The 20013-nt window shown below is 40.0% G+C and overlaps 1 protein-coding gene across 5 annotated transcripts in view; it reads right to left on the bottom strand.

Annotated features, from left to right (window-relative positions):
• Positions 1–10508: 10508 nt before the first annotated feature.
• The window catches only part of dst (dystonin), a 101994-nt gene continuing 92489 nt past the window's right edge, over positions 10509–20013 (bottom strand). For all 5 annotated transcript variants that reach the window (XM_013911843.1, XM_013911845.1, XM_013911846.1 and 2 more), the window contains 12 exons: positions 19854–19983; positions 19498–19661; positions 19248–19410; positions 19009–19163; positions 18854–18928; positions 18636–18653; positions 15705–15822; positions 14963–15076; positions 12767–12957; positions 12409–12519; positions 11709–11835; positions 10509–11590 (listed from right to left, as the gene is read on the bottom strand). In XM_013911843.1, coding sequence (XP_013767297.1) covers positions 11334–11590; positions 11709–11835; positions 12409–12519; positions 12767–12957; positions 14963–15076; positions 15705–15822; positions 18636–18653; positions 18854–18928; positions 19009–19163; positions 19248–19410; positions 19498–19661; positions 19854–19983 — 1623 coding nt within the window. In that variant the 3' untranslated portion in view covers positions 10509–11333. The remainder of the gene's footprint in view (positions 11591–11708; positions 11836–12408; positions 12520–12766; positions 12958–14962; positions 15077–15704; positions 15823–18635; positions 18654–18853; positions 18929–19008; positions 19164–19247; positions 19411–19497; positions 19662–19853; positions 19984–20013) is intronic.

Raw genomic sequence — 20013 nt, 5'->3', positions numbered from 1 at the left:
AAATACACTGAGCCAACATGCCCTGAGCAGCAGCCTCTGATTTGACATATTAAACTGTTTCCTCGAACTCTACCAACTTATGTTACATTAGTGGGCAGCGAAATTAGGGATGGTTTATACAACATTATAAAAAAGTGCTGTCTAGTATCTAATTGGACCTACCATTGTTACCTAAATACAAGGTTGCTTTCCAAACCAGGAAAATGTCTTGGTTTGGACAGAGAATCCATCTGTAAATCTTAAATTCTATGTGGCTCAATGACCCAGCAAATGATTCCCAAATAGCCGCTATAATTGAACCATTAACAGTAATTTTGCCCCCATTTTATTTCTCAAATGGGTAATGGATAGGGATGTATTACCTTGGGCCCTTGTTTTCCAGGCATGCCCACATGTCCCTGTAAAAAGATGACATGGTTTAATAGCTCGAAGAAAATGAACTAGTGTTTGGAAGAGTTAAGAAAAGTCATCTGGAGCACTTACAGTGGGTCCAGGTGGGCCAATAAATCCAGGTCTTCCTGGCTTTCCTGCAGAACCCTTGTAACCTCTGGGGCCCTAGAGGATATAACATTTATTAACCAACCTAAGCTACAGCTTTATTCTTTGTCATTTCCCTTTAGGATGGCAAACTACTTTACAAACAAAATGGATTATGTGCTGTCTTTGGTGAATGAAATGCCTGAAAATGTGACTTACAGTTTGCCCTCTGGGACCCATTTCTCCTGGTGGCCCCAGGGTGCCTTTCTCCCCCTGTAAAAGGAACAAATGGCCAGATATTAATCTGCCAAAAAAACTACATTTTACACTTATTTACAAAACTTAACAATATCAGTGAGTTACCTTTGCTCCACTTTGTCCAAGTTTTCCGCTGAGGCCCTGTGGTCCTTGATAAGCCTGTAGAGAACATATGACATTTACAGTATAATGATAAATGGGCACTGCTTCCAAAATTCTACATAAACATGTCATTATAAGAAGAATATAATACCTCTATTCCTGGATCACCATCTCTGCCAGGTAAGCCCGGATCTCCAATAATGCCCTAAGGAGACATATTATTTTTGCAAGTGCAAGTGAGCCCTCGGGTGTGATGCGCTGAGTGTGTTGGCAGTGAATTACCTTTGGTCCTACGGTGCCAGCTCTGCCCACAGGTCCTTGAATTCCCTAGATTTCAAGACAAAAACACTCATAAGAATTCAAAATTATGTTGTTATAAATGTAATCAAGCAAAATAATATATCCCCACGGTTGATCTGTGACTTACAGGCCCCCCCTTCAGTCCAGGAGTTCCCCTTTCTCCAGGATCTCCCACAATGCCCTGTAAATTCATCATACAAAGTGACATAAGTTAAAATGTTGCTTTATTTGCAATACATTTGTTTCAGTAGTAAATTAATAGGACGTGCCCTCATATAGTTCATGCAGTGTAGGTATCATGTAGGTTATCGCTGCAGTTCAAGCCCTTCTTCCAGTGACTCACCAGCTTACGTTAATATAGTTCAGGCCCTCAGATCTCAGCCAAAATCCAGCCACATGAACTAATGTTGTTTATGGAGACGGCACATAAGCCAAAAACATAGCTCTATTCCAGTGTTTTACAACATTAAAAATGATTTACGCGCCCTTCATGCTCACATAAGGGGATTTTGAAGGAAGCGCACAAAGACTGTAGAGTGTTTTTTTTATGGATCATGGAAAAGGGAATCCCACAACCACCCACCTGCTTTCCTCTAAGCCCAGGTCGCCCTGTTGCACCAGAAGCCCCTTTTTCACCCTAAAAATAAAAACATAACAGTTTCAGATTATATAATATGAGGGAAAAATTAAGTAAACTGTCAGGAAACTTGAATACCTTAACTCCTTGAAACCCAGGAATCCCTTCATATCCTCTGATGCCTTTAACACCCTTCAAGGAGGTCAAAATGTTAGCTATACAGTAATTATATAATGATTTGCTTAAGGACTTACCACTGGGCCTGAAAGGTTAACTTACAGCTTCTCCCGATTTTCCAGTCTCTCCAATGTCTCCAGGTGGTCCTTGAATTCCCTGTAATTACAGTCAAATGTCAACATTAATTTCTTTGAGCCATCTATAAAGTTATATAGCTACAACAACAAACTTATAACTTCATTAAGTGGCTTGCCAATTAAAGCAAGAACTCAAAAGAGTTATTACCGTAAAGCCCGTTGCCCCTTTTAATCCTTTCAGCCCTTTGGGACCTCTGTCTCCCTGTTAACACAGCATCCCATTAATATTCATCATCATTTGTAAAATTCTGAGGTAAAGAAAATGATAAATTACCACTTGGCCCCAGGGTCCTCTCATTCCTTTCTCGCCTTTGATTCCTTCTTCACCCTGAGGATACATACATGCATACATGAGGCTTCATTAATGAATCTTGAGAACGAGCCAAAGTGAAGTGCAGCCCTGATGGGATCGTTTAAAGACAAATCTCACCTTTGGGCCTGGTTCGCCAATGTTGCCATAATCTCCTGTGTTCCCCCTTATGCCCTGCAAAATAAAGTTTGACTTAATCAAAAGCAAGACTTCTTGCACAACAGCTATTTGTTGGTGAAAGGCCCGGGGAGCAGCGTAAAATTTAATTAACGGTGAGTGTTCTCACTGATTACAAGTTAATAAGATTTTTGTCGTTAAACTTTGGATACATCAGACTAAGAGTCTCTTACACTTCAGACTTTCATCCCTAATAAACACAAGGAGGAAAGGTGGAGTGCTAGAGAGATGAGTGACAGGGTGATTTGGGGCAGAAGGACAGCAGCAAGAGAGACAGAAAAAGGGAAGATCTTCAAGCTGGTGTCATATATGGTTTGGAGTGAGAGTTCAGATTGAGCAGTTTGGAGACAAAGTTAGGGAGCCGAGGCGGAGATGGTTTTGATCTGTGCAGAGGAGGGAGAGTGGATATACTATACAAAGGATGTTGAAGATGGAGCTGCCAGGCAGGAGGAGAAAAAGACGACCACAGAGAAGAATCATGAATGTAGTGAAGGGGACCATGCAGAGTGTTGGTGTGACAGATGAGTCAGGGAAAGGGTGAGATTTAGGCAGATGATCCACTGTGGCAACCCCTAAATGGAGTAGCCAAAATGATCATTTGGCCACTGCTAGAATAGAGAAAGAAACATCCATCCATTCACTTCCGCTTATCCTTTTCAGGGTTGTGGGGGGACTAGAGCCAATCCACAATGTCTTAGGGTGAGAGGCAGGGTACCTCCTGGACAGGTCACCTGTCTGTCACAGGGCTAACACAAAGATGGAGACAACTATTCACACTCGCATTCACACCTATGGGCAATTTAGAGTTTCCAGTTAACCTATCCCCACTAACTGCATGTCTTTGGACTGTGGGAGGAAGCAGGAGTGCCGGGAGAGAACCCACGCAAATACGGGGAGAACATGCAAACTCCACACAGAAAGAAAAGGAACTCAGGACCTTCTTGCTGTGTGGCAACAGTGCTAGCCACCATGCCACTGGGCAGCAGAACACATTTTAAATAAAAATACAATTCTTTGCTTCCCTTTCCCACCAAGAGTCAAAACCATAAATCGAACACATATTGCTTAGCTAATGGAATAAATTAGCTAAAGTAGCAAAACCCTTATCATTATGTCAAAACATAAGATTAAAAACACTGCAAAGTCTACCATATAAAACAGTTGTTTGTTTTTGCATTATTTTTGCTTATTTTCAAATTATGCAACATTATTGGCCTTTGTATTAACCTTAGCTTTAGAGCTGATATTTAGACGCACAGCTGGTGAAAATAGCTTTCAGTAGAGAGTGGGACAAATGCTTTGTACAGTGTCACAGCAAATTATTTAGACAAACATAAAAGCAGCACACAGTAAATAATGTTCTTGGCAAATAAAGGAAGATTTGTTTTGCCTTTTTGTTTGTGTTTTAGAGAAAAAGCTGGCTATCTAGTTGTTAACCGTGTCTCTATATTCATCTGGTATTGATCTTTTGATTTAATTCCAAGCAGAAAGAAAAAAATGAGACAGTATATTTCCTAAAATGTCACATTATTGCTCTAAAAATTAGTCCCCAGCCAGAATAGAGTGAGTTTAGTTTAACCCACTTTGACCTGGTGGGAGAGGTGGGAAAAACTTGGTTAGTCTCTTTTAAGATCAGTCATTTGGTGCTCGTGTGTAATAGATAGGTGTAGTATCTATTTTATCATTGATTGATTTCTTTTTTTTAATCTTTTGATCTTAGACTAGACCATCTAATGCTAAGCTAACATTTTCAAGGCTAGAACTTCCAAGTATTAAGCTTACCATTTGGAACAAGTTTATTTATTTTTCTTACTGTCAAACTAGTCTGAGAATACAAATAAGTTTAAATACTGTAAATGTCAGCGCTCTCATATTAGTCACTTCAATGAAAAATATACACTAGCACTATTTAGGAAAGCTTGGTATAACATGGATCACTGTTGTTTGCACAGATGCTGAGTTCCTTAGTAGTAGAAGGAAAAGTGTTTCCCAATTGGCTGCATTTCACTAAGTCAGCAAACACATTAAGCAAGGCCAGGATGCCTTTGTCGTGACAGTTTATTTGTCTATCTCACTTAAAGCTGTCTTTACGCAGACTCAGCTGGATGGAGTTGAACCTCTAAACAGTGAGCCGAGAGGCATGACCTTGAACTTTATGACATATCAGAGGCAGTGAGGCTGAGAGGAGCAAAGGACCACCCACCACCTGAGATGGGCAGTTCATATCCTCTGTGCCAGGAAATGCCCTCGTCAGATGCCAGCAGGGAAGGAGATAATCAAGCTGGGGTTGTGTACTTCACAAGCCAGCAGGAGATCAAAACTCTAACCACTTACACAAGACAGATGTTTATTCCCAGAGGCGCTACAGCCGCAATTTGGGACATGAATAATGTAGCATGTACACTTCTGGAAATGTGCTCTAAGTGTATGTGAGTCGACACTCAGGCAGCATGGGAGATTTCTTTGAGAGCAAAGGGCATGTTAAAAAGCCAAACTGACGCACAAGTATAAAAAAAATGCTCCTTCTTTAAACACATGTTCAGAGACTTTCTGATCCATGCCAATAACAGTGACTGCTAAGCATCAAAGAGATTAACAAGTCATAAATTTAAAGTGGAAATAATCACGTCTGCAGCTCTCTGAAGGATAGAAAAGTGAGAGTATTTATTCATTCACTGATGCATGTATAACTGGCTCCGTTAGCCTAATGCTTTAATCTTTCGAATTTTCTGACACCTTTTCTCTTTTTCCCAAATCAGTCCTCCTCTTGTAAAAGAATTTGCCTTTTAGAGAAACAATACATTTGACAATTTTTACACAAGAGTTAAGCAGTCTAATGCCACTCATTACCAAGCACTTGGAGGGCACGGTTATTGCTCAACTGCCTTGTTTTCCTGTGTGTGGGATTCATTACATTTGGCGCGGTTTCTTCCAAATGGGAAAGCAAAACCATTACAAATCCTGTGATCGTTTGCCAGTTTGAGTTTAATCCTGTATTCTAAAACAACAGCGCCTAAATTTTAAGATGCAAATGCATATTTCAGAGCTACAACAACAGCTTATTGTCGCATCCATGTTGGTTCATGTTTATCTAGGATTCTTCAACATGAGTTTTCGAACTGTGAATGGAGCCCCCGTGTTTACTATCGCTAAGCGCTTCTGCTTCCAGATCTGTTTCCATCCTGTCGTCTCTCAGTTGTGCCTCGGTTGCCATTTTCCACAGCTTTGCTGCTGTCTCACGAATGAACGTTTTACAGTCTCCCTCACCCACAAGCCAGCTTAACTCTTTATTGAGCGGCAAGAGGAAGAAGATTCTGCTCATGCTGAGAATACGTGATGTATTGTATACTGCAGTATGCATTCATCCAGTGAGGTTTGACGCTTTCATGGAATATTGTATATTTTTTACCCAGTTCCCTGGTCTCCCTGGGTCTCCATCCTCTCCCGGAAGGCCTCTATGACCCTGCAGAAGAATAAAAAATATGGCATGACAGATTCAACTTGTCTGTCAACTTGAGCCAGTTGCATGCAGAATGACATTCACCTTTGGTCCTGGAGCGCCCTGGATGCCAGGCTGCCCATGCATACATTTGCAAGAGGGTCTTCCCCCTGTGAGGCCGATCACTGCATATCCTCCACACTGCAATGGACATATAGGTAACCATGTGACTCCACACATACTCCACACCTATCACTAAAAACAGAGATGCAGTGATGTTAGATGGATGACTCACCATGCTCGAGAGCTCACAGCAACCTTCTGAATAGGCCTTTTCTGGGTCACATGACACTTCCATCTGCTGTAAATCCACCTTGAAAGAAACGGAAGATAATATGAGAAAATAAAGCTATATAAAAAAAATCAAAACAAAGACTAGTTAAGATAATTGCAAATGCAAAGTGTCAACATACAGACACAGAGCGATCTCCTGCAGCACGCTTTACAATGGAGGTATATCCTTGGTGGATGATTGGCCTTGGCTCATCAATGGACTCCACTCTGATCTCTTCACAGTCTATCAGCAGTTTCACCTGGCTGCCCTTCACACTCAGTCCTACCTTGTGCCACTCTCCATCAAAGACCTTCTCCACACCATGGAAGGTCCTCAGCTTCTGGCTCCCATGGGGGCTTGTGAAGAAGAAGTCTAAGGAACGTGTATCACCCTGGAACCGAAGGCCAACCTGCTCTTGTCCCTCAGGGTCACTGATCTGCCACAGGTTCCAGGACTCCTTGGCAGTGTCTTTGGTCACCCTAAATGTTGCAATGACCGAGTAGTCGGAGGGAAGTCCATCTGGGTACACGTCGCTGTGGCACAAGAATCAGGTTTAGAGGGCTGGGTGACTAAACAGAGGGTACTTTATTTCAAAAATCAGCAAAAAAATTCTGGGAATTTAATAGTTTTATTTTATATGAAGAAGTAAAAACTGAGACACTTGAACTATGGTGGTGGTGGAGTTTTATATATCACTAGTGCCAAAGTTAGCTTGGTAGCTAATCTACAGCTGTAGTCTGCACAAAACTAAGAAGGAAAAAAAATGTTAAAATGCATTTTCTACATAATAAAGTGTCAATCGATGTTGCTAAGCTTTTAAAACAGATGTTTTAAACGGTGAACTTGCACAAAGGCAGGATCTCCCTCTCTGAGCAAAACGAAGCCATCATTAGCACCTGTGATTTTCCTACTGTGACAAGTCAAATTCTCTGATGTGAAAAAGCTCTACTGTGGGAACTTGACCTGCAGTGACACCTGTACCAGAATCCTACACCACAGTTGTTTGTTCATACTGCAGACACAACAGTTGTCAGTGTTAAGTTGTTCAACAAAGAGAAATTTAACACCAGTCTTGAAAGATTAAAGGACTCAGCTCCGTTTGCACTCCTGACCAGATAAAGTGTGATCAGAGGTGTCCTCTGCTGCACCTGTGACCACACCTGATATTCAGTGTGCACTCCTACACACACCTTGGTTACACCACTTGAGATCCGTATCAAGTAATATATTATATGAAAGGGAATGAAGAGAGCTGTACAACAAACTTTTTTATTTTGTCAGCATGATGCCCTAAGATCTCACAATGACGCCTTATGGTTTGGCAAAATCGCACACGGATAACTATATCTTTATATTCTCAAGTTTTCACAGCTTATAGAAGCTAAAGATTTCAGGCAATTCTGCTCCAGTCATATGAATAAAGATATTTAAAAGTCAGCATGTAATGCCTCAAGGTCATAGGCCAAAGGTCAGACATCAGCCAATAAGAGGAGGCTGACATCCTCATATTATAATAAAACAACATAAAACATCAAAGTTTTAGTGTAGACCTTCGGGGGAAGTTCTCAGAGTGCTCTTAAGCTAGTTTTTAATTATTTCTAAGCTCTAGTGAGGTTTAGCAGATCTGTACCTCATGGACTTCTGTAGATGGATGGAGGGGTTGATACGGTAGGCCACTGCCTCAGGTTGAGAGCCGTCCACCCTCCTCACTCCTCTTGAGTCAGGCACATGAAACTCCTCCAGTAAGTCAAAACCTCGCAGCACAAACACTCAGGTTAGTTTGCTTTATAACTGGTTGAGCATCAAAGGTGTTGGACTATTTCTGAATCTTACGTCACTGCTGATATCACCGACTTTTATTAGATAGATGCATTACTCAGTGTTGTTATTAATGCCATCTAATCAGTGAGGTAATCCATTAAACCCATTAGCACAACAAGGCTGTTTATTTTCCTTCATGGGTGAATTTAACCACTAAATTTTAAACACTGGATGCTTTGTACTGCACTCTGAATGAGATCAGCATTGCTGCAGAATTTCCTGTAAATGTTCAGATTAAAGCTGGGGAATGTTTATGATTACAGACACTGTGACCTAAATATACACCTGCTAAGAAATATTAGCCTTAGATTTTTTGGAAAACACTGTTGCCAGGTTATTTTTATGTGAATTGGCTTGTTTGTGACTTTAATCTGTGGATACTGAACAGGACACCATAGCTAAGAAAATGTTTTAAAAAAAAAATGTTTCAGGCTGCACACTCTTTGGCTCCAACTAGTAATCTAATCCTCAAAACATTTGTTCCTGATTTCTCTCTTTTTTTTTTTTTTTTTTTTGCTGCTCTGTTTTCTATCAAAAGAAATAAAAACACAACGATAACTGTTTTTTAGTGACAGCGTAGCTCTGCTGCAGGAGTTCAAAGTTTAATGTGCAAATCTTAACCCTAGATTGACCTCTGCACACCTTTTACTGTGCATATTGGCATGGAGCAGCTGTTGGACCAGGCACTGGGCTGACAAACAGTGACATCTGCTGGTCAGAGTACAGTAGTGGGCTACCGTTTAGAAAAAAAGAAAAAGAAAAAAACAACTAATTCTTAATATGATATTTAGGATTATAACTGCCGTTTACTTTTTTTTACCACAAAGGGCTGATCTGAGATTAGATGGCATCATGTATAACAAGAGCTGCACCCACACAATCAACCAACACCTGTCTACATTTGGTTATGATGCATAAAAACTTGTTATTTTTATACATTCGAAAATAGGCAGTAATATGAGGTTACGCATTTAAAAAATGCAAACTTACTTGGCAACTTTTGACACTGGGCCGGTCGCAAAAGAGAAAAGAGAGCCACAAACACCAGCATATTTTTCTGAGCTGGCATTTTCAGTTTTTTGATGTCTGGGATTATAAGTGCCTGTAATACAGCAATTAAACAAACCAATAATTCTAAGAGATCAGGTCGCACACTATGTTAATATAGGCTTTGTGAAACTCTCCGATGTCGTCCAAAAGTACTCCCTACCCATGCACAAAGGTTAAAGATATCAAAAGAATAGAAGGAAACTAAGAGTAATAATAATACCAATAAGAAAGCATTTTTCTGACTATGTTTTATTGCAAGATTATCTTCAGTATGAGCTGTAGTTACAGCTTTGCCTACGCAAATGATTTGCAGTTTAAGCACCTAGAATATTACCTATACTATGATTACAAAACTAGATAACATGTGTAACTGATCCAATTAAAATGTCCTCAGCTCAACAACCTGATATCCTTTATTGCTTTTAAAACTTTCCTGCTACCTCCTTAAGTTGTATTAAATGTAAAAGTTAAGAAAACTGTATGGAATATTAGAATTACTTACATATTCCTGTGAAGCTTCTGGGAGTTCCCGTTGATGGATCTTTCCCAGTTTCTGGTGTGTGGATTTAAACCGTTCTAAAGTGCCATCACAGGGCCGGTGTTTGAGCTGAGCAGGAGGATCATTCAATCACAGGATCCCTGAGAACCCCTGAGCTCCACTCCACCTTTGGTCCCCAAAGGATCCTTCTCTTCTCATACGCCAGCCAGACCTAAGATGACTAAACAGCCCTGCGTCACCACATTGAAGAGGTGCAGGCATACTTCATGCAAGTTAAAACTACTGAAATGATGCTTCAGTGTTGGAAACTAATCCTGTCCTTGAACTTTGATCAAAATTTTGATCAGTTATGCTAAAAAATAGTTGAATTTAGTGATTTGCCTGCGGAAAATCAGTTTCTCTGAGAGAAAGATGCAGTATGTCACAGCTAAACACAAGACGCTCTGCAAACATTCCATGTAGAAAAGATCACACCTTCAATCTAACCCGCCACTGCACCTAAACACTGCTGAATTATGCTGCATACAATAAATACCGGCAACACATGAAAAAACAAAACAAACCCAGAACAAAACTGGTTTGAAATTTTGCTTAATAAAACAAGTTCCCATTTCCCAAGTTCTCCAGCTTATGTAAAAAAAATTGACAGACAAACAGAGATGACGAGAAATATCCATCCAGTCTCTTTCACTTATCCAAATCAAGGTTGCGGGGAGCCCGGAGCCTATTCAGGGAAATCTTTCAGACAGCTATTGAGAGATTGGCTGGTGGTGTGACCAACATCAGAGCTACAGGGCCATTGTGAAGTTGCCCATGCAGCTAAAAATAACAGAGGAGACAGAGGCGATTCTGTGGTGCACACCAGTCTCTGGTGGCTTTCTGCAAGCAGGTTTATTACAAAGTAATGTTACAGTAACAATTTCAGCTCTACCGAAATTAACCATACATTGACATGGATGCACAGAGAATGTCTACATGAAGTGGTACCTCTTCGAGGTCAGAGTACTCATTTGCTGTGAGGTGGTTAAACAAAAGACGGGCTGCAGCTGCTGACAAACGGGTACATAAAAGCATCATGGTTACGAGGTTTTTGCTACTTGTCTTAAATAGGGGTTTTCGAAGGCTTCTGCAGTGCTTAGTGGGGTTTATTGTAATATATTGCATTGCCCTTTAAATGCATGTTGGCAGTATAACATAGCACTTAAATAGATAATCGCAGTGTGTCAAACGGTACCATAATGCACCATCTACTCCAAACAAAAGCATACATAAATAATAGTACATTCAGTATCCTGCATCTTTGCCCTTCATTAGTGTAGAAATGTTAGTTCGGCTTGATCATTCCCAGATTTTCTAGTGTTCATCAATCCTCTTCAGGATTTGCATAAATAAAAATAAAGTACAATAAAAACAATTTGGCATATTTTCACAAAAAATAAAATACATTAAAAACAAATACACAAGGCCATTGACTTTCCATTCTCACAAAATATTAAACAATATTGCCTCTTAACAGAATATTTTACATCTTTGCAAGAATTTAAATAACACGTGACACATTTGCAGTCTTTTTTACTTTTTTTTTTCTTTAAGTTACACATCTCCAGTGTCCATTATGTGTTTAGGGTGCAAATAGCTCCTGGGTTTGTTGTTTGTTTGTTTTCAAGGCCACTGTCTATCGCTTCAATCCCTTGGCCAGTTTGCTTGTAGGGGTCATTCTTCTTTGAGGTGTGGGGATCTTAGAGGGTTTCCCTCCGTGTTGACGGGACGCGGAGCGCGGCGTCGCTCTGGCAGAGTCGCCGACCGTCTCGGAAACATCTGAACACACGGATTGGATGTCTGAGATGTCAAAGTCGGAGGCGTCACTTCCTCTGCGACTGCTTCCTCTGCTTCCGGCTTTACTTCCTGGTCGGCTGGAATTTTTTCTCGATTCTAGAGAGATAAAATCGGGAAACACTTTAAGAAACACTGAAAAAGGAATTCAAATTTAGATGTGAGTGCGATGGATAGATGTGGAGAAAAAGTTGCAAAGATGATGCTTTCTACTCACCACCTATTGTCTGCGTTCGAGCTTTTAGTACAGCAGCACTGATCAAGCTTCCTTCTTCACCTGACTGAAATCCTTTGCCGGACAGGTACCCAGGCAAACGCAATTTGCTGCCTTGAACCGCATTACTCTGCGAAAGAAACAAACTTTTATTAAAATGTAATCAGATGCAATTATTAGTAAAAAAAAAAAAAATAGGAGACTAAATTTTTAAAAATAAAAGTCTTGAGTATGTATATGTAATAATGTATGTATGTATATGTAATAAAAATTAGTCTTAATTCTTATTTTTTTAAAAAGAAACATTTTAGTAAAATCATAATTTTTCCCATAACTGAGGTGTGTCTGTCAGATGCAGTTAGTATGAATTCATGTACAGCAGAGCAATACGTCATTAGACATTAATGACATGCAGAGGCGACGTATGAAGTTGTACATGATGTAGTGGTATAAAAAATAAAGGTTAGGAAAGAAAAGAGTTAGTGATTGAGCCAATTATTCAAGAAAAATAAAGGTTACAAACCCAAATAAAATCTAATAAGCTCATTTTGCATCTTCAAATCCAATGAAGTCAGAAATAAATCTACAAAAAGGCACTTTTTGCTTCTTCTTCTTTTTTCTTTCTTTTTAAGATTTTTTAATAGATTTCAGTTGGGTCATATATCTGAAGTGTTTCACATCATGTGCTGTATTATGACTATACCTCTGAGGATGAACCTTGGCTCCCAAAGGAGTCTGATGATTTAAGAGGAGTGGAGGGTTTGCTGTTTGTAAGCCATGGCTTATCATAATTGCGGGTTATGTGTTGGGGATTCTGGGGAACAACGGCAAATCAAAAGACAGAGATATGGATTCACAAACTCAAAAACTATCAGGAACACTAGATGGAAGAAACACAGAAATCAAACAACAAAATGACCAAATTCTGCAAGGGTAATGAAAAAAACAAAAACAAATTAAAAAGCAGATAAATGAGAGGAAAATCATGATGGTGGTGGAGAGGTTGGGGGTGAGACAGAATGAGGCAGCAGCCAGCTCTAATGGCAGATGTAGCCTCTCACCTTGGGTGTGCTGGTCGCTGCTGGGTTGATGGGGACGGGGAGGCTCTGACTGGAGGTGGATCTGTTGGGAGAAGCTCCTCGAGATGAAGGCCGAGACCTCCGGCCTCTGTAGCGGAAGCTTGCCATCACTTGAGTGGTTCCCTCTGGGAGGATGAACTTCTCTCGCAGCTCCACATTGGTCCTGCCTTTAGCTAAGAAAGACACTCAAAATGAGCCATGATGCACAAATACACCTGTCACTGTTATTTTTGTGTTAATGGTGATTAAGATGATGGTGAGTTAACAACCCATCCCCTCATTTCTTTATATTGTGCCAGAAAAATGGGAAAGAGATGCCGAGATTTATTAAAACATGCAGACTGAGAGTAAATGGGAAAACAGTATATGAGGCGAAGTCTGAACAATTCTAATGAGCTTTTCTTCTTCAGCACAGTTTGAACTCTCTTATGAAAGGCTTCTTATAGTTTCTGATACTTAGCAGTCTTCAGGAATAGCTCTCCAATCTTACTGAAGGATATTCAAATGTCTTTTTTAGATGTTGGCTGCATTTTGTTGCACAATAATAATGTTGAGCTTCAGGCTCAAGGGAGCCCAATCCATGACAGACAGTGTTTCACTGTGAGCTCAGGATCACTGTCATCCTGTTAAATGACGCTGTTGTCAGTCAGATCCTCTCCAGATGGTATTGTATGTATGTGGATCCAAATCTAATGGTAGTTTTTTCTGTTCATGATTCCAACAATTTTGACAAGATCCCCGACACCACTGACTGAATGAAGCTCAGAACCCCACTGAGATTTACAGATTGCTGCAGACACTTACTGCTGTGTCTGTCCTGACTTCTTCAGTACATATTGATCACTATTTGAACCAAAAATTTCAAATTTGAATTTATCACTCCTTAAGACATGTTGCCACTTATTTTCAGTGCAGTTCTTGCCTAATTTGGTGCGCATCAGCCTCTTCTCTGTTTCTTATTCTTAAAAATTGCGTCCTGACAGCCACATGAGTTTTTGCAACAGGCTCTTAGTAACCAAGTACCTAAATATACCATTTAAAACTGGTTCTTTGCTAGATTGTCTGATGTGTGTAGATAACACTGCGTAAAGTTGCCTTGATTTATGTTTTAATGATTCACAGGACGGTGTTATTCATCTTAACAAACAAAAAGCATTCTTCTGATGCTAGTCAGAATAAAAATGAGTGAAAAAGCAGCCAATGTCCAAAGAAACATTTTGAAAGACCTCCAGAAACCCAGAAGAACTATTGCTCAAGACCACTTTCAAAAATTTACCAAACATTCTGGATCCTTCGATGCAAAATATAAAGAAATGAGGGGTGGCTCCAGACTTGTGCATGTCTTGTCGTGCACAACACTGCATGCTAAGCTGTATTCCCGGCTGTGTAGAAATCTGTTGCTTCTAACGGTAATATAATGAATTGGAAATTTACCAATGTATTTTTCTTATAATCATCACTGAACTACACAGCAATTTCCAGGCGACCCCAAAGAACAGACCAATGAAATGTTATCATGATGTGACTCAACAACAAAACAGCTCATGCAGTTTCATATCTCATCCATACTGTTGAACAGACGTCCAGTTCCTGTTGCAACGGTAGTGGAATAAGTGACAGCGAGAAAACTAAAATAAATCAAAGTGAGTCTAAACACTCTCAAAAACCAAAGAAGAAGAATTATAGGAAACTAAACTACAGCGTATAAACTAAACAGTACGGTTACATTGAAAACAAACAGACCTGCATGCAGTTTTAAACACTAAGCTACCCTGTCAAACAAAGTAAATGGTGTAAGAAATACTGCTTCGGTTTTGTGGCGTGTGTTTCATAGAGGCAATGTAACCATTTTCCCCTATGAAGGAGCCTATACTACCAGGCAATACAGTCAGATAAGCACAGCTCGAACCCTGGACTGTAAAAAGAAGCTTGACTCAGAGCTCCCTATGACATGCGGCGTGAGTAAAATGAGCCAGTTTCATTGTGCTGAAGTGCTCGAAGGTGATGTGATTCCCACAAACAACTGCATGCATGAAAACCAGCCGCAGCTGAACGACAGCTGACTGCAGGTGGAGCCGGTTTCCGAGGATGACATTCTTTCACACTGAGCGCTCACACGCAGCTACAGTACGGCACACACCAGGACCAACACAAGCTCGGATGTGCAGACACACATACCACTGGTGGGTTCATGGAGCAAGGTGAGAAAGTTTGAGATTTGCCAACCTATAGGAGACTGAGTAATTGAAGAGTTTGATTCCGAGCGCAACATTTTGCTCCCGTGGTGATGCACTAGAAGAAATGTTCATGTTGAGCAGGAGGCGGGTTTAGTGGGAAAAACAGAAATTGATCATTAATACAGATGCTAGCAGAAACATGTCGGAGTACCAAAGCTAAATGTGGGTCGCATTATGGTATATATAAGTATATATGTAGGCAGCACTGTTAATAAAAATATGCTTACAAATGAAATATATTTTTAACAGATGATTTAACTGTGTTATCTCATTCAAGCGTTCAGTGTTGAGATAGCGGGAACAAAAGAAAATAAACTCATTTTAACCCTCAGAAAATTGCAGTATATTATGTAAAGATATAATATAATATATTGCATGAATTATCGATATATATGTGATATATCTTCTATTTTTAAGCTCCAAGTTGCCATTTCAAACAGGCCTATATAAATAGACATTGGACAGTAGTTACATTTCATGTTTCAATAACTGAGCTAACATCACTGAATACACAGTAATCTTAATCCAGATCATCATCATCCTCCATGTGTGGGTAGTAAAAAACAGTGATATACAATCAAATTCTTTCATCGCACGCGAACAAAGAAAGTGAAAGTCAGTACAACAGCTGACCTTTAAACAAAATTGGATCGTGACTCCTCAAAGTTAACCTTTGAACTCACCTCGACAGGGGTCATTCTTCACCAGAAACTCGTCCAGTGCCATCCAGCCTCCTCCCACCCGCACCATCACAGTGCTGCGCAAAATTCTCACAAGGCGAAGCTGCTGAGAGTCTCCAAACTGCGATGGGGGAAGGAAAATAGAGAGGGGAATGTGTGAAAAACCTGACCTTCCTGTGAGCACATCCACACTGCAGACCAGAAGCTGTGCAACACTGGAAACCAGAGTGGAATGAAGAGTTACATTTATTCCAGCTAATTATTTTAATTGTGGGGGAGCAGATGGCTTTCATCCAGATTATTTCACTGAGCTTCAAAAACGACCCGTCGGAAAAGATTCACATCTGCTTCTGGTTTCTCTTATATGTTGTACAGGTTTAAACACACACACGTAGACATACAATCATAAACACAAACAGATTTTGACACAAAAACATGAATTTTATCTTTTCATTCTCAGACACAACAGAACACAAATTACACAAAGGTCAATCCAACTTTTTTTGTTTTCTACAAGCGTGTGCTATTGTTTTACTAGTTCTAGTTACTAGTTCTAGTTACTCATTGAGTTCATGCTACAGTAAACTGACTACTTCATAGTCATTGATTCATTTACTATACACTACAACTTGAAGTAGAGCCTGACTGATTTTGTTAGTTGATATTCATTTACTTCAGATATCCCATACAGGATATTGGTATCTGTGTAAATAAGACAATAAAATAATTACACAACATAACGTTCAAAAAGAGCTTTTTGTGACATTATCATGAATTTTGTGAAGCCCGAATGATTTTTACTGATACCCGTACCAATGATATTCCAATGGCCAATATATTTTTCTCTGTCATGCACAAAAAACCTCACATTGGTTATGTGAAGTTATTTATTTACATGCCCACCTCTGCTCGGAATGTTTTCAGAGCGCCCTCTGGTGGACACACATCAACACTCATAACATGGTTGAATGGTTATTTCTCCCGTCTCTTTTTTACTTTTTAATTTTCATTTATCAATCCCAATAAATGCTGATGCTGACAGATTAGCAAATAACGTTTTTTCCTTTAATCATATAATTTCATTTGTATTTTTAATTAGAGCTATCAGAATCAGCCTCAAAGCCATATCATCAGTCAGGCTCTACATTCATACCTGCTGCTGTTGAGGGTTAACTTAATATGAGATGTTGTAAAGCAGTAAATACATCAAACTTCACAGCTTTACAAACTTAACCAGCCTATTTTTTCCTCTCTTTTTTCAGTGATCACTGTGTAATTGTGGTTTCTGGTTGTAATGTCTATGTGTCTGGCTTTATCTCAGCAATGTAAGACTCCACTTTTACTGCAGAAGGAGCCTGTGAAGAAAAAAAACACCATAACTGAAGGCACATGATTACACCACCAGGGGGCCCCAGTGTGTAATAATTTGACTTCATGTCACCTACCACACATAGCAGACATAGGAACAGTGAGCATGTTATGGGGAGAATGATTCAAGCTTTATGAGGGCATACCACACATGTCAGCCAGTTGGATGAGACCATGAGCATCAGGCACAAAAACGGAGTTTGCAATTACAGCGTGCATGCTTTCTGTCAAAATCAACATCACATTCTGATCAAACGCACAAACATCAATCTCCTACAATCCAGCACTTTGTTGCACTTTCTACAGCTACAAATACTCAGGATGCATTGACACTGATGCAGATCCAATGCAGCTAGCTCCAAATGGCACACATGAGGAATGGTTCAAATCACTTCTGTCTAAATCCACCACCACAGTGTGACACGCAGACATGACCAAACACTGATGACGGTCCACTAACTTCCTATTATCATATGGTATCTCTTTAACTGATAACAAAAATCCTGCACTTGTATGATTATCATAATGATTTAATGCCACTGGTGAGTCTAGTGATCAAATACATTAAAGGTGATGATGATCTGGAGTAAAAGGAGGCACAAGAAACAGCTTAAGAATAACCATTTACCAGAATACAGCTTTCCAAAACTGCAACGTGTAGGTGGGGGGTAAGATTTTGATTTTCCCTGTTTGCTATTGTCTCATCGCCGATTAAGGAGTCATGTAAGCAGTGAACCAGACCAAACTGTCAAAAGAATTATTTTTAATTTATTGTTGTGTGATAACAATAATACAAACTAGTTCATAAAGCATCACTAACGCCCCTATCCCCTCTCACTGACCCCTCAGTAATGACCTTTTTCCGACATGCAGGTTGCCAGCACATATTAACAAAGTAAGAGAAGTGAAAAGCAACGTGTTCATTGAAATCATCAAAGTTGCCCAAATAATGTAATAAATAGTGTCAGCCAGTGCTGAGGTAAATCATTCCCATGACACTGAAGCACCAAAGGCAAGCACACAGAAAGCATTATTGTATGCCCAGCAGATGAATTTATGCCCATGAACCAGTAAAATATGGGCTGAAATGGTACTGGCACGCCAATATTGCATTTTCTGAAACTCAAAAGCAGATATACAGATATATATATATATATAGAAACATTAATTGCACTAATTATAACGCAAATAAGTCTTATTTCCCCCCAAAAAACATAACCTATGTGAAAAGAACAAATTTAGATTGGACATAAACGTCGACTGCCATAAAACTTGAAAGCATGCTTCTTTCATTTACTCATTTTAAATCAGATTTAGAGTTATGTGTGAAGCTACCATAAATTCTCAGACCAAACACACATCTCAGGCCAGTGTTAAATAAGGTTAGATTAAATCAGCAGGCCATAGACTTTTTTTATTTCTACTTCTGAGTTCCAGAACATCTGAGAACATCAGCCAGGAATCTGGGCAGAAAGTGTTAATTGGACAGCAAACGTGGTAAACGAAAAAAGGACGCAAGGCTCGATAAGGCACAGAAGAGAAGGAGGGAAAGAAAAGAGGATGTACCTGATTTCCAAGGTAGAACTGGTGATATGAGGAACAATAAAAAATATAAAAAGGTTAGCACACATTCGCACTTTTGTCATCATGTTCAACACTTACCTTTAACAAGAGTATTCCCTGAAAAGTCTTTTATTTTAAATTATTTCATAACCATGTCACAGCTTGTATTGCTTAAAAAGATTTCACTGTTAGATAAGCCAAACACATAAAAATGTGCTTACCCGGTATTTATTGGCACCAATTTGCTCCACCTGGAATCGTTTTGGACATTTGCACTTCGCCACTTGGCGCGTGACCTGCGAACGCATCATTTTTTTTATTAAGCGACGCCACACATTTGAAAATGTGAAATTAATGCCGCAGGCGTTCTTATTACCTCGTCCTCAATTTTGTCAGCATCTGTTAGTGGTTTGTAAGCGTCTTTGTTGGGATGTAGAGCTGCTACAAACTCGTAGTAGTCAATGTAGCCGTCACCGTCTCTGTCAAAGATGTCTGCCACGGCGCTCATCTCCAGACGACTTGTTGGGAATTCTGTTGAAGAGACACTGAGTGTTGCAAAAAGGAGCATTTTGTTCAGCGGTGTAGATGTTTTTCAGCTTTGAGTCTGACACTTACTGGAGGAGAGGATGCCTTCTATGAACTCCTGTCGCGTCACTTTGCCGTCTTGGTCTTTGTCAATGCGGCGGAAGAAGTCCATGACGCGAGACTTTTTATGGTTCATCCAGCGCATGTAACGTTTCCGCCACACATCAAAGTCAAAGTTGGCAAATTCTTTCAGCTGAGCAGATAAAGAAAGAAAGGTCAACATTAATAACTAAAAAGCTAGAAATTTGCAGAAAAATGTCTGCAGATTTTGCTAGATTACCTCCTCCAGTCTGTCCAAAGCATCATTGAGTTTCCTCCTTCTGTCCAAAGCCAGCAGCCACACGTGCTGCCACTTGGTCACCAGCAGGTTAACCCGTGGGTTCTTTGTTTCAATGGGAGCTTGTGTTGATGACGCATACATCGCTTGCGTGGGAGAACGTTTTCCTGTAAGGGAAAGACAAAAAACTTTAAAATGACTGTGTTTCCACCATATAATCAGGAGGAATGCATTCACACTGACATCATTCCAGGTGCTAAAATGGGCAAATTGAGGATGTCGTGTCACCCTGAAGTGATTCAGCGCATAGCCAGATGGCTCGGGTCATACTCTATGAGGAACAGTGATGGGATACATACTTCCAGCTCTTCCTTTGTCCAACACGGGGATCTGAGACTGGATCTGGGGCTCCGCAGCAGCCTTCCTTTTGTGTGTCTTGGTGATTTTGTCAACATCTGGTTGCTTCCTGGTCATTTCCTCCATGAATGCCTGCAGGGGGTGAGCAGCAGTAAACGACTG

Source organism: Pundamilia nyererei, unplaced genomic scaffold (genome assembly GCF_000239375.1).
Source record: "Pundamilia nyererei isolate P.nyererei 1_Seehausen unplaced genomic scaffold, PunNye1.0 scaffold00073, whole genome shotgun sequence".
NCBI lineage: Eukaryota > Metazoa > Chordata > Actinopteri > Cichliformes > Cichlidae > Pundamilia > Pundamilia nyererei.
This window is presented reverse-complemented; position numbering and strand designations above follow the sequence as displayed.